Raw genomic sequence first — 13,993 nt, 5'->3', positions numbered from 1 at the left:
ATTGAAAATTTGCCTCAACTACTCAACTGGTCTAATTTCTTGATGTAATATAAATCCTATTTTAGGACCTTGTTTTGTCTTAACAATTCAGTGGTTATTCAATGATGCTTCATTCAGTGACTAATGATGGACACTTGTTTTACACACACAAAACCAGAAGGCTGTACCAAATACCACTAACTTGACTCTGAGCATATATATATTCACCTAACAAATGATGCATTGAGAATATATTTCCAGTGAATTAGATTCTGTAACACCAGGACTTTCTAGCATTTTGACGAGCACAAGGGCTTTTCTTAGATACATTTTCAGTATTACGGTTTGCCAACTTTGTCATAAAACAATTTATAACAAAAGCAATTCTGTTTCATAATAGTTTCTCATAGCTGGTATTTCAAAAGGGATGATAAAGGAACACAGTAAACACAAAACTACTTCCCAAAATACTGTGAAAAATAAGAGGCTTACCCTTTATTTTGCACCCTTGCTATAAAGTTGCCTCAGGCTCAATAAATGAGCAAAGAAGGAAGGCAAAATGTTTCTGAACAATGAATTCCACAGCATGAGAGCATAGTGAGGAAAAATGCAACCACCTAGAGCTTAATACCTGACTTGCAAGTGAAAAATCCATGTGTTTGCCCCAAGGAATAAACAATAACAATAAAAAAGAATTTATGGGAGACTGAGTATTAAACCAGGGAAAATTCTGTGAGATGTGACAAGCCCTGATATCATGTACAAATCACTGTGATGCCTTATAAAAGGCTTATGCAAAACTGTTATATTGTCAGGGGTTATATTTTGCAAGGGGGAAAGAGATAGAAAACATTAATGGAAGTGTACCTAATGGCTGCACCTATTCCTAAGAGTGAGTCCCACCAGTCTGGGACAGTGTTTGTACATCGGTGAAAGGGATGTCCTGAGTAGTAATTTAAGTGCATAGCTTGTTTTTTTGGAAGCTCCATGTGGTTGTTACATGATTAAATATAGCAGACATTTGGATGAACTATAAGAGATTTAAGGCTAAATCATGGTGTATGTCTCAAATGTAGAGGGCTTGCTGAGCAATAGCGATATGCGATAAGGTGGAGAAGCATTACATAAGCAGGGATTCCTGATTGTGTTAAAATAGTTTTGAGGAGGAAAACAAAGTGGTACAAATATTATGGGCAAGGGCCCCTGCAGAGCTGCTACAGGGGGTTTGTTCCAGAACTGCCCTGTCATAAAACTTTCAGGCTGCTTTCCTTAGCCCTCTGCAGGCTTTGACTGCCAAATGAAGACAAGGTGAACAAGCGGTGGATCCACTGACATCTCAGCAATGACAACTATATCTGTAAGTTGCTGGGCAGTGCCACTCAAACAAAGAATTGACTAATGGATGTGACAGCAGCTTTTCAATGGTACAGTGCAAAATCTGTACAAGCTTATCACTCAGATTTAGTAACCCACACTTACAAAATCTGTTTGCCTGCTTCTCATGCAGTAACAGATGATGCTAACATTAATCTAATTGAAAATGATGAGCAAATGGAGTTCTGCAATGTTGTACAGAGATCGTGGCAATTCAGTAAACATGCATCTGTTTACAGGCCTACCCGTGACAGTGAGGACGAAGAGGATGATGAGAAAAAAGGAAGAGGTTGCACCCTTCAGTATCAGCATGCCATGGTGCGAGTCCTCACCCAGTTCGTAGCTGAATCCTCTGAGCTTGGAGGCCACTTGACCTACATGCTAGGCTCTGAGTGGCAGTTTGATATAACTGACCTTGTGACTGATTTCATGAAGGTAGAAGAACCCAAGATTGCTAAGCTTCAGGATGGCCGAGTGCTGGTTGGTCGGGAGCATGGCATCACCACAGTCCAGGTACAGCCTAAGATGTCACTGCAGCTTCAGTAGGAGCATAAAAACAAGTCTGAACATGTTTTAATTTTTTGCTGTTTGTTGCTTCCATACAATAGGTGAAATTTTACGTGAAATACTGCATACTTCAGGTGAAACTTCTGAAGGGATTTATCCATGTTACTGTGACTTAGGAACACAGTGGGGTTTCCTGAACAGTGAAGCAAGTTACACGATCCCCGCAACTAGCTTCTTTTTATTTCAGTGGCACCTTATGAACCTAACAGAAAATTTTACCAAAGATCTACACGCATTTATGTTAAATGTTAAATTAGCCCCTTTAGTTAAATTATGTTAAATTTACTAATGTATAATTACATTATGTAATGTATAATTACATTATTAATAAATATAATAATGTATAATTAGTTAAATTATGTTAAATTAGTCCCTTTATGTTCACAAAATGAAACACAAAAAATGGACACAAAACACTCTTCAGAAATCTTTCAGAGTGTTCATGTTCACTTATCTAACTTTATTCATATTTGTAAATCAAAATAAAGGAATTATGAGCATTAGAGATAAACTGTAAGCATCCATAACGTTCCATTCACACTAAGTTTCCTATGTAGTCAACACAAAGAAAGACGTACTTTTAGGGCTCAGTTCCTGTCAGCCTAAAACAAACATCACAGAGAGGTCAAGGGATTTCTGCCCTTTAGATGATCGTTCTCTTCAGTGACTACAAACAACCAGAAGGCAGCTAGCTCAGATGCACGTAGCTGCAATGTAGGTGCCTGATGTTAGGTTAGATGATTTGCACGTCAAGTATTTGGGGCTTGATCCATCTGTCTCTGGAATCAGTTGAAAGATGATTTATCTCCTGAGCATGTTAGAAACAAAGTCTTAAAGCAAACTGACAGGACTATTTGGCATGGAAAGACGAAGACAGGCACCCAGTGGGATTTCTCAAAATCCTTTTGCAAATCTTACTTTCATCTCATTCAGGACCTCTGTTCTCATAAAGGCATCAGGCCAAGTTCCTATCACCCAGTCTTCGTGCAGTCACACTTATTGAGTTTCAGCATTAATCAGTGTCTTACACAATGTCTTGTACTATACGGCATTCATTGGAAATGTTACAGACTGTACAAAAATCACTTTTTTTTTTATAAAAAAAATCCCTTTAATTTAAACTATACTTCATAGTTGAGATGAGGCTGCCATATTGAAATGATAGAATGCTTTAATAAATTATTTTGGAAATGCAGTAATTTAGCAGCAAACAAGTCTAATCTCTTGGGAAAAACATGAACTAGAGTTTATACATAAAATGGGACAAATTTGAGATTAACCAAAGCGTTATGCCAATTAGAATCTAATCTTGCTTTTTAACACACTTAGTTCTTGTTTCATGCACGGCATTTCTTTTCTCTTTCAAGGTTCTGTCACCTCTTTCTGATTCCATCTTGGCGGAGAAGACCGTGGTAGTTCTAGATGACCGTGTAACTATTACAGATCTAGGAGTACAACTAGTTTCAGGCTTGTCCCTTTCCTTACAAATCAGCAAAGGAAATAAGAGAGCTATTGTTTCTACCACTTCTGCATATGATATTCTTCATACTCCAAAACAGGTATGATCTAAAATAGGGTACAAAAATAATTGTTTTGTTTACTTCATTTTTGTCAGAAGCTAGGGAAAAGCTACTTGCTGTAAATTTAGACTGCACATACAATTGTGTGACTCTGTGAAAGGCAGTAACTTCATATAGTAAATGCTCTTCATCTTAGTAATCAACTCCTACAGGTACAAACACCCACACAGAATGAACATTAAACTCTCCAGAACTAATGCAGACCTGCACAGCACCGGGAAAGCGTTGGCCATGTCTATGCATGCGTAATGATGTAGAAAGCATTTAGGTGCACTTGAGACACATTTTTCTATAGCTAAACATGCCTTAGCTCCATACGCAGAGGTAGAAATCCCATGCCTGAAAAGTCTCTAAGTCAGTTCAGCCAAAACAACCTTTTGGCTCTATGTACAGAAGTTTTCATGGTGTCCATTGCTGAAATTTGATGGGTTTGGGCTTATTTGAATGGTATAATCTGAGTAATTAAATAGTTTAGGATGAGACCACAGAATAAAGTACATATATCTTTTTCATTATATTTATCATAGAATTGATACTCTATATCAGTAGAGAAAGGGCAACTATCTTTTTAGTGCTAGAAATTTGCAGTAAGAGGACAAAATTTTTTGGTCAAAACCTTATTAAAAATGGTGGGGTTTTGAGTGTTTCTGTAGTTTCCACAAAGAGCTACAATCACTTTTGTACATTTCACAAAATCTTGTATATTTGAAAGCATAACAGAAAATTTAAAATAATGCATTGAGGTGTTTTCCTTAACCTAGTTTGTTTCAATGGGCTGAATGGGATCATCATGGAATCAACCTGTAACAGCTCCGCGCATGGTATTAAGTAAATCATTGAAACTGCAGCATTACAGAGATTCCTCATTATAGGGCCTTTATAAAATTAATTAACCAGGCCTTTAAAAATATAATTATTTTCATCACAGGGCCCTGGCATTCAAAAAAGGAGTCTCATTTAAGGCAAAAAAGAATTGGAAAAAAATGTTTGTCAGCAATTTTTATTAAATTTAGATGACTGTATCTTTGATAGTTACTGAAGATGAGATAAATGCCTAATGGTCTAGAGAACACAAAATTGCAAGAAGAAAATGAGAAGCAAAGTAGACATTTTCATTTTTTCTTTGGAAAAGAAAATACACCAAAGCTAAGCTGTGTGTTTATTTTGCTGATGTCAAACAAACAACAGAGTATCACCTATGTGCTTGTTTCACGCTTTTTTTTTTCGTTCTCTTTCCCTTACAGGAAGCCATAGTCAGTGCTTGGATTTTGTTCAGTGATGGGTCAGTGACACCATTAGATATTTATGACTCCAAGGATTTCTCGATCACCATCACTTCACTGGATGAGATGGTAGTGTCTACGCACCAAAACCTTCAGTCAAAATGGCCTGGGGTAGTGGCAGAAGGGGATGGGCAAGGACCTCTGATTAAAATTGAAATGGTCATCAGTGAACCATGTCAGAAGACTAAGCGAAAGAGCATTCTGGCTGTTGGGAAAGGTAGCGTCAAAGTGAAGTTTGGTCAAAAAGATGCTGACCAAAAAGGAAGCAGTAATGACATTGATGAGACAGATAGAGATTTTAAAAGCCATGCAAGCAATGCTATAGAAAAACCTGCAGAACAAGATAGGACAGCACAGGAATGGTCCAAAAATGGAGCCCTTGGTAATCACGACGACAATGCAAACAAAAGCACAACTTTCATATCTCCCATTGATCAGGAGTCCCTTGAGGATGACCAGCTCCAAAATAATCCAACTGCCTTTACAGGTTTCCCTGCGCAAGTAGAAATACCAGGAGAAAACAATCCCAGTGATCTCACATTGACTTCAAGAGGATTAACAGATTTGGAGATTGGCATGTATGCCCTGCTGTGTGTTTTCTGCTTAGCTATCTTGGTGTTTTTGATTAACTGTGTGGCATTCGCTTGGAAATACAGGCATAAAAGGTTTGCTGTGAGTGAGCAAGGCAACATCCCCCATTCCCATGATTGGGTCTGGCTTGGAAATGAGGTTGAACTGCTGGAGAACCCAGTTGACATTTCACTCCCATCAGAGGAGTGCACTACCATGATTGACAGAGGAATGCAGTTTGAAGAAAGCAACTTTCTCCTTAATGGGAGTTCTCAGAAGACTCTTCATAATCATATCCTCAGATCTTCTGAGTACATTTGTGAAAAAGAAGTTAAAAGCGAACCTATAAATCCTTCTGGGCCAAAGCAGAAGCGAGTGAAGTTCACTTCCTATACAACAATACTGCCAGAGGATGGAGGCCCCTACACCAACTCAATTCTATTTGACAGTGATGATAATATTAAATGGGTATGCCAAGATATGAACCTTGGTGATTCCAAGGAACTTAGGGACTATATGGAAAGACTGCAAGACAGTATGTAAAACTACTTTCTTATGTTTGTAATCACCTTTATGCCTTCTGTTTATGGATGGTGGAGCAGTCAGTCCAGTCAGCAATAGGAACAAGACAGTCCAACCTTGGAGTTACTGAGATGATAAGCTGATATCACTGAGCAGGTACAAGAGGCTGGCTGAGTTAAAGCTGTTTCACCGCAAACCAGGATGTGCCCCTAAAACAGCTACCTGTAGGTGTTGGAGGTGTCACACATGATGGCTGTTTTTGTATACTGCCTGGTACTAGCAAAATGCTAATACAACTACGCTCAGACTCAGAGGAGACTACATTTGTTTGTCATCTCTCATGATAAATGGTTAATCAGAAAAGAAAGGGATCTTTGTTTGCATTGATTTTTCTAGTCGTCGTCCTTTGTAAAGCACAGTGGACATATCTTGCTTACAGCCTGAAACAAGGCGTACATTAAAAGGGATCCGAATGAACCTAATTTTATTGCCTATGTGCAATGCAGCCAAGTAGTATTATTATTTTTTACACATATAAAAACCCCATGTGGTTAATTTCTTTTCTTATTGCTTATGAATTTTATTTGACTTAGGGAACATTATTTTCTTGGAAGGATTTTTTTTTTGGTTGTACCAAAGTGTAGTACAGTAATATTTATAATGCTTTAAGTTTTCCATTCATCTGCATCAGCCCCTAGAGATACCTCCTTCATCACTGATTATCTTTCTCCTTTCCATATGAGTATATGGGTCGTTAGTATTTGAAACATAGAAAGGTATTAGACCTCTTACTGGGAAAGGGTTGTATCTTCTTACAGGGAACTGTAAATACAATAATAAACCCTGGAATATAAAAATCAAGGAGTAGCCCTGGGTTTACTTTTGTCATTGCTAACATGAAAAGGTAACCTCCAACCAAACAGCACACACTCCAATGGAAAACGCTTTTCTGAAACAGCAGCTTGGTTGACAAAACACATTATCAGAATGAGAAAGCCACATATGGTATTGAGATGCATAGAATATAAAGGAAATTTCCTAGCAAATAAAGAAAGGCTTGGAGTCAGTTTTACTCTTTACTAATAAATTAACACATTGACGATAAGAGTTTAGCAGGACATAGAAGTCCATGTACAACAGGTAATGCCCCAGACCTTGGCTAAAACATCACTGACCTTATGGCTGCTAAAGAGAAAATATTTATACTATGTTTCATTTAAAAAGGGAGCAGGAAAGAAAAGGCATACTGGGCACATTATAAAGTGGCTATTTGCAGTTTTATCAAGAAATACATGCCGCAGATTCAAAGTTGCTCTCGCACATGCATTACGTGTATTTTTATATTGAAGAATGACTGAAATATGCTGAAAACAATAGGAAAAAATGAAACTACATAATGATTAAAAAACCCACAAGAGTAAAGCACATGTTGTTAAGATGGCTCTTGTGCAATGTACACAAGATCCAAACTACAACTGCCTTACATGTCATAAATCCCATCTTTTAGGTAGACTGAGATTGGATTTGAATTTTCTAATTCAACTCTGATATTGGAACAGAGCAGACAACTTTTTTATTCAAGGAAATTCTGCATTTGGTTCCTAACCATAGCTCGAAACATGTTTAGCGTAACTGCTATAAAATACTAGAATTCTGATAGTGAGACTACAAAGGAGAATGAGGACACCAGGTTTATATAAGATATTAAAGACTTATGCTTGCTGGCATTGAACTGCATAGTGAGGTGATGGCATCTTACAATCCAGTTTTAAGCAGATGAAATAACAGACCACAGAGATGTTTCCATTTGATAAGGGATGTGGTACTTGTGCATCAGTTGAAATCTTTGGATCTTCAACAAATGTTCTTTCCTCTTTAAATGATCCAGATCTCATGAGGAACTATTCTTACTATGATCCTCATTATTAACAGCAGAGGGAAAAAAAAAATCTGTATTTAAAATTTAGTATCTCTTCCCAAAATGTTATTTTGTATTAGACCCAGCCAGAAACCAAGAGTATCATTTGCACAAATGTAAATGAGTATAAAGCAATCACAGAAAAACCTCATCTAGGAATCAGACACAACAGCTTGGTGACAGTAGCTGCAGAGGGTGAGCAGCGTTGCTGTTCTCATGAACGCACTCCCACCAGCTTACCAGTGCCACTACGACCTCACAGCAGTGTGCTGGGCTCCATAACCCACCTCTTCACTGTGGCCCCAGTTCTGCTAACTACACCAGCAGGTGCTGAACTCCACCCCCGGTCCGTCTGTCACACAGAATGAAGGGACGTAGAGTGGTTCTCCTCTGCTCTTCTGATCATTACTAGGTAACAGAAGACCTTTACAGGCTTTACTGGCCTGATCAGGAAGTGGCCCTTCAAGGGCCGTAGCTCGAAAGTAGGCGTATCACTGAGTTTGGGTGCCTCGCTACCGTCACACTGCCGTCTCCTTGAGCTTGTACCTGGGGCCTGATCCCTGGTTGTCCATAGCACCTACGAGTGGCTGTACCCTCCCGCTGCATGCTAACGTGTGGCCAAGGGACAGTCTTACATGCAATGTGGACCTGGCTAGAAGCCGTCAAAGGAGACCTGAGGCTTTTTTATGATTTACCACATCGCGTGCAAACATTTCAGATGCTGCTACAGAAGACAGTTAAATACAGGGATCCGGAACTGTTAAGTGTTGGGCAGGAAATGCTTCCATTTTGGTGTTTGAACTGAGAGAATAAATAAAATACACTTTGGAGTAGAAACAAAAGTGTAAATGAGCTCTGTTCTATTTACCACCGGATGGTAAAGCTCTAGGTAAGCATCTGTCAGCATGGTCTTGAAGTTTTTCAATTAATGTTTTTAGCTGGCTCAGTGGCTGAACATACAGTGGCTGGCTTATGTGCAGTCAGGACTTTCACAGGCATCACACATTATCTATCCCAAAGTTAAACAGCTGATTAGAAATGCAATAGCCACTACTGGTGTTCAGTTAAACAGAAGAATTGGATGCAGCCCATTACAAAAATGACCCCCCTCTCCACATTTGGCAACGGTGAAAAAGAATTTCTAAAACTGCAGTCACATAACTTTTTTTTCCTTTTTTCCTTCTTTTTCCTTTTTTCCTTTCCATCCTTTTTTTTTTTTTTAACATCACCTGTTGTTATATGAAATTTCTTACATGAGAAATGGCAATATATACAACAAAAAAACAGAAATGGGAAGAGAGAATTCTAGTCTCAGTAGCATGGATGGGGACAATGCCATTAAAATAAGTGGAATTGTTCTGGATTTATGCTGCTCTAAGAGCTTATGCTACTTCTCACAAAATCAAAAAGAAAATAATTTAGGTGAATATAATAGATGCAAAATGTAGTTCTGAGTTGATGTACAGTTGTTTTTATCAAATTTTAGTTTCAAAACAACATACTTTGAATGTAAATTTAATTAAAAATAATTCAAACCAGAAATGAAACAATTTTCAGATGCACATTTTTTTTTCAGTGAGTCAACCTCTCCCCCCCCTTTTTTTTTTGGAAAAAAAAAGAAGCCTTTTATTCATGGAATATATAGTATTCTGCTTTTCTAAGAAATGAACAGCATTTGTACATTGATAAAAGTATCTATAGTTTTGAGATTACTGAGCAAAGGAAGCCAAGTGATTAAAAGGCACAATATGTATGTTTGCAAGCAACTAGAATTGTCAACAAAAAACAGAAACTATACTGACAGGTTAATTAGAATTATGCTTCAGTAGGTGCCCAGGGAGGCAACACCTGTAATTTGATGCTGAATAAACAAAACATCTTATTTATGGCATGTATAGAAAAGGCACTGTAGGTGAGTTTATTTGCCAGCTATCTAGGAAAGACAATATGTAGTATCAATACACATACAAGGAGATACCCAGGAAAAATACTGAAAGCAAGGAGTGGATTAATGGAACATAAGGCGTTTGTGAACTGTAAAAACAAAGCTGATGCTGGACTCTCAGCTTTTGTAAGTCAGAGCTGAGCGACCGATGCCAGCTGAAGAGCTGGCGCACACAGAATGCAGAAGCAAGAGCTAGCAGTTGTCATCTGTTCAGAACGTTTTACTTCATTTGGACATCACACAGCCTAGCTCCATGTGGTTTGTCTATGCATTCTTTCTCATTTAGGTAAGAATTTAGGAATCCAGTGCCCCGCTCTCCTCTTGATGTACAACCACATAGATTAATGTTTTGAGCTGCTGTTTCTTAATTCATATCGGGGAATGTATAAGAAAATCTTACAGCCATACGACACAGTACAAACAGTCCATGATATAATGGAAAACAACTGTATTTCAAGGTAGAGTACCCTATGAATGAAATATCAATTTTTCATAGAGGATATGCTCTTTTCTGAAATATAAATCATGTGCACTACATTGAAATACACTATAGTGTATTGTGAAATGCATACATTAATTGCTGAATCTATAACACTGAATATGTATATACATCACACCCAAGATATTTATACGATATAATAAGTCTTAGATGTATAACATAATGAATTCTGTACAAAATAAACTGTAAGTTAAGACAATGAAAGAGAACTTTTATAGCTGTGTAATTTGTATGCTAAGTTATTCAAGCCTCAGTTTTCATCTTTAAATGTGCCCTTAAAAAAAGCACACTGATTTTCTATAGGCAGATGTCTGAAATAAAGACTTCACTCTTCAAAAAAGAAGCAACTGAAAGACTGTGAAAAAGACACATACTCTGCTAGACAAATAAACATTCTGTTGATGTGATTTTTAAAACTGACTCTAAACCATTTTGCATTCATATCGGTCATGGTAATCTTCTGGTTGGGTTGTGGGTGATGTGCCCTGGAGCGTGAACAGTAAATTGCACTGTGCTGAATCACCAGTGTATGGACTGCTTAGGTGTCTCCTTGCTCAAAACACCACAAATTACCAGATTAGAGTCCAAGGGTGCCAACCTGCTTTCTCAGCAAACAGTGGTCCAGCCTTCTCTTTCTGCAGTAAGTGATCCTTTCCCAGCACCACATGTGCTGATGATCCTGAACAGATGAACATATTAAATGACTTCTGTCTTGCAAGGTACAACAGAGAGGTTTTTTTTTTTTTTTTGGAGTTACAGGAAAAAGGTAATGAATTTAACCTGTCCTTTTTGCGTTCCAGTATGAATAGGTTAGATTTTGGTTCAGTGTTAGGAATTTCCTTCCAGGAGCTCTTATGTTCCCACTAGAATCAAAGATCCTCACAATGACCTCATCACAAGAGCTAGGAAAGTAGCTTGTCTAAAGCCAAAACAGGAAATTGAGGCTTGCTTTTAGCTTTTGCTTAAGGTCTTGGAGATGGTGGAAAAACCAGAAACACAAACTCTCCCAAGATCTCCAGGTGTAATCAGGCCTTCCGCAGTGGATACAGCACTGGACTTCAGTGCTCAGGATGTGCTTCTGTGCTTTTGCTATTTTCAACTGGACCACATCTGAGATCAAGTTGTACAAACTCACTACAAAGGTATGGGCTGTCTTTGTGCTAACAGGAACAATTTAACATAACTTGAATGATTTAATGATCACTATTGTCATTTCTAACATATTGAAACTTGTTTTTAGATAGTCAATTGCATGAATGGCTTGAAAACTGTGATTTAGAAACTGCCTCAGAGAAACTAAATTTTAAGGCGCTTTGGGCACAAATTCCAGTCAGTAATACTACTTAGTATTCTCAATGGTCAAAGAAGAAACTTGTTTTCATAAATGACACCTTAACTGCCAGTTGTATTTGGTCTCTATTTGACCCTTACTACACGACACCTTTCTCCTTAGTAGCATTTTACTAAAGAGATTACAGCAGATCTACTCACACTGCAATGCAGTGCAACTAAAGGTATTGGACCATGAGCCTTTACAGAGGAGAGTCTCTGTGGTTACATTTTACACTTGGAGGCAAACAATCACCTGTTTAAAGCAACTATTATGGGATCAAATTTTAATTACCAATGTGTGCATTCGCCAGTGTAACTGAAAATAATTACCTGCATTCATTTGGGAAAAAGTAAGAGGCCAGCAAATAAATACCACTTTTTTTTTTTTTCCTTCCAAAAAAAAAAAGAGTCCTCAGGATTTGGCAGGCAAGAGGCTGTATACTATTGTTTGTCACAAACTAAATAGGCCAAATCCTGAAGGCTGCCTCAAGTGAAACTCCCACTGGTATTGTTGGGAGATGGATTGAGACAGGACCAAACAGAGACAGACAATTACCCATCAGGTCTGAGGCCTGAAAGGCTGGCTATGTCCTCATACTGCCTAACACTGGACCCTGCTCTTTCCAATCTGTAGCACCTCTAGCATGTAGCAAACAGAGCAAGTGACAGCGTTTAGAGTTTATGTAACTGGTGATATGTTGCATTATGTAGTATTCATAAAGCTTAGAGATACTGTTCTGTGAAAATGGAGCAAGTTGCAAAAGTAACTATTTGTTTTCAGTCTGCACCCTCCCATTATATTCCCGTTAGCATAACAGCACATTTCTATTTGTTTGTGTTCCAGTGATGCATGTGGTCAGTGTCTGCAAAGATTTGGTTACTAAGGGAATAAAATTGAGTTGTCTTATTAAAAGAGGCAGCTTATTTAAGAAATTAAAACGAGGTGAAGGATGTTCTGAGACTCTTTAAGTGTGTAATACTGTTACTTGCTTCCAAAACCATACCTATCAGATTAAGGATTTATAAAGCAATATGGATAAAGGCTTACATTGTTCCTTCTGATAATCTTGGTTTAGTCTGTTTAAAAATTAACGGGATCTGAAGATATAAAACCCAAGTAATGAGCTCAAGATTTAGTGGAAATGAACAATGAGTATTTTTAATCCTACAATTTAAAACTGTGGTAGGCAGAGTAGAATACACTCTCCTATGGCATAGTATTACCTGTAAGAAGACTTTTTAATCAGTAGACTTTAAAAACATTAACTAAAAAACAAAGTCCACGTGAACAAAATTCTGATCTTGCTGAAATATGACTATTTAAAGGCAATCATTTTCAGCTAAGTCTAGCTACACTATCTAATTTATACATACATTACAAATAAAGATGCCATTTCACAATATAGTTATACCAAAATCTTATCCATTAGTTATTTCCATTAGTTAGTTCAAATACCACATTGGCAGGAATTACGGTATGCTGTAAATAGGATATAAACTTGGCACCACCGGAATCACAATGACTTTAAATACAGTCAGGAATTCCTAGTATTCTGCATACTGCTGCTAGCACAACCAAAGCCCACAAAAGTTGTTCTGGCCAAGGCCTGACCCTGTCTAGTGTACATATACATACTGCTACTTAACAGCATTAAAATATTCTCCTCTTATTGTTCCAGACTAATTTTTTTTTTCTGAGTACACATTCCAGTGGAATTTATACAGTCTGCATTTTCAAGTATATGTACATCATAAAGTAAAACTAGTAGTTTGTAAAGTGAGTTTTTGTATGAGTTCAGGTTTTGCTTTTTTAAGCACGTTTCTAGCTTAAAATGGAATAAAGTCCATTACAATGTGTATCAGTTCTTCCTGAGAAGTGACCCATACACTATGCAATACTGATCAAGACATCAAATGAAATACACACACTGGGCAAAAGTCTAGTGCAGATTAATGCCAGAGCCCATCTAAGAACAGAAGTTTGTTGCAGTTCATGGTCTATAATCTTTGTTGTGATTCTCTTTCTCCACACAGAAAACTTCAACCATCATAAAAGGTGCTTAAAAAAGTGAAACATGAGTTGCACCTTTTTTAAAAAGAATAAACAAACTGATACTCAGAAATCCCATAATGAAAACTTACCGTCTCTACTAAAGCATGAGATGGCTTTACTGTCCATTATGCATTAGCATCTTCTTTAAATACTCCCAAATGTTCAACACATATGAACAGTTGCCATTTACTATACTATGGGCTATAAATCAACTTTTCACTTGCGGTAAAATATTACGGTAAAATATTCCACCTTCCATGGAAAATTAATTTTGACAAGGTACTTAATTTTATTTTCAACAGATAAACAGTGTGTTTTACTTTCGCAATTTAATTCAACTCTGCATACTTTTACTGGCCAAAACCCTGAAA

General features: G+C 37.5%; 1 protein-coding gene across 1 annotated transcript in view; it reads left to right on the top strand.

Annotated features, from left to right (window-relative positions):
* TMEM132B (transmembrane protein 132B) overlaps window positions 1-5,896 on the top strand; it is a 193,256-nt gene extending 187,360 nt beyond the window's left edge. Inside the window, exons 7-9 of the mRNA XM_050714283.1 lie at window positions 1,593-1,866; window positions 3,288-3,479; window positions 4,745-5,896. Of these exons, the coding sequence (XP_050570240.1) occupies window positions 1,593-1,866; window positions 3,288-3,479; window positions 4,745-5,896 (1,618 nt within the window). The remainder of the gene's footprint in view (window positions 1-1,592; window positions 1,867-3,287; window positions 3,480-4,744) is intronic.
* Window positions 5,897-13,993: the final 8,097 nt, after the last annotated feature.

Source organism: Cygnus atratus, chromosome 17, assembly GCF_013377495.2.
Source record: "Cygnus atratus isolate AKBS03 ecotype Queensland, Australia chromosome 17, CAtr_DNAZoo_HiC_assembly, whole genome shotgun sequence".
Lineage (NCBI taxonomy): Eukaryota > Metazoa > Chordata > Aves > Anseriformes > Anatidae > Cygnus > Cygnus atratus.
The sequence above is the reverse complement of the archived record's forward strand: the minus strand, read 5'-3'. Positions and strand labels throughout refer to the sequence as shown.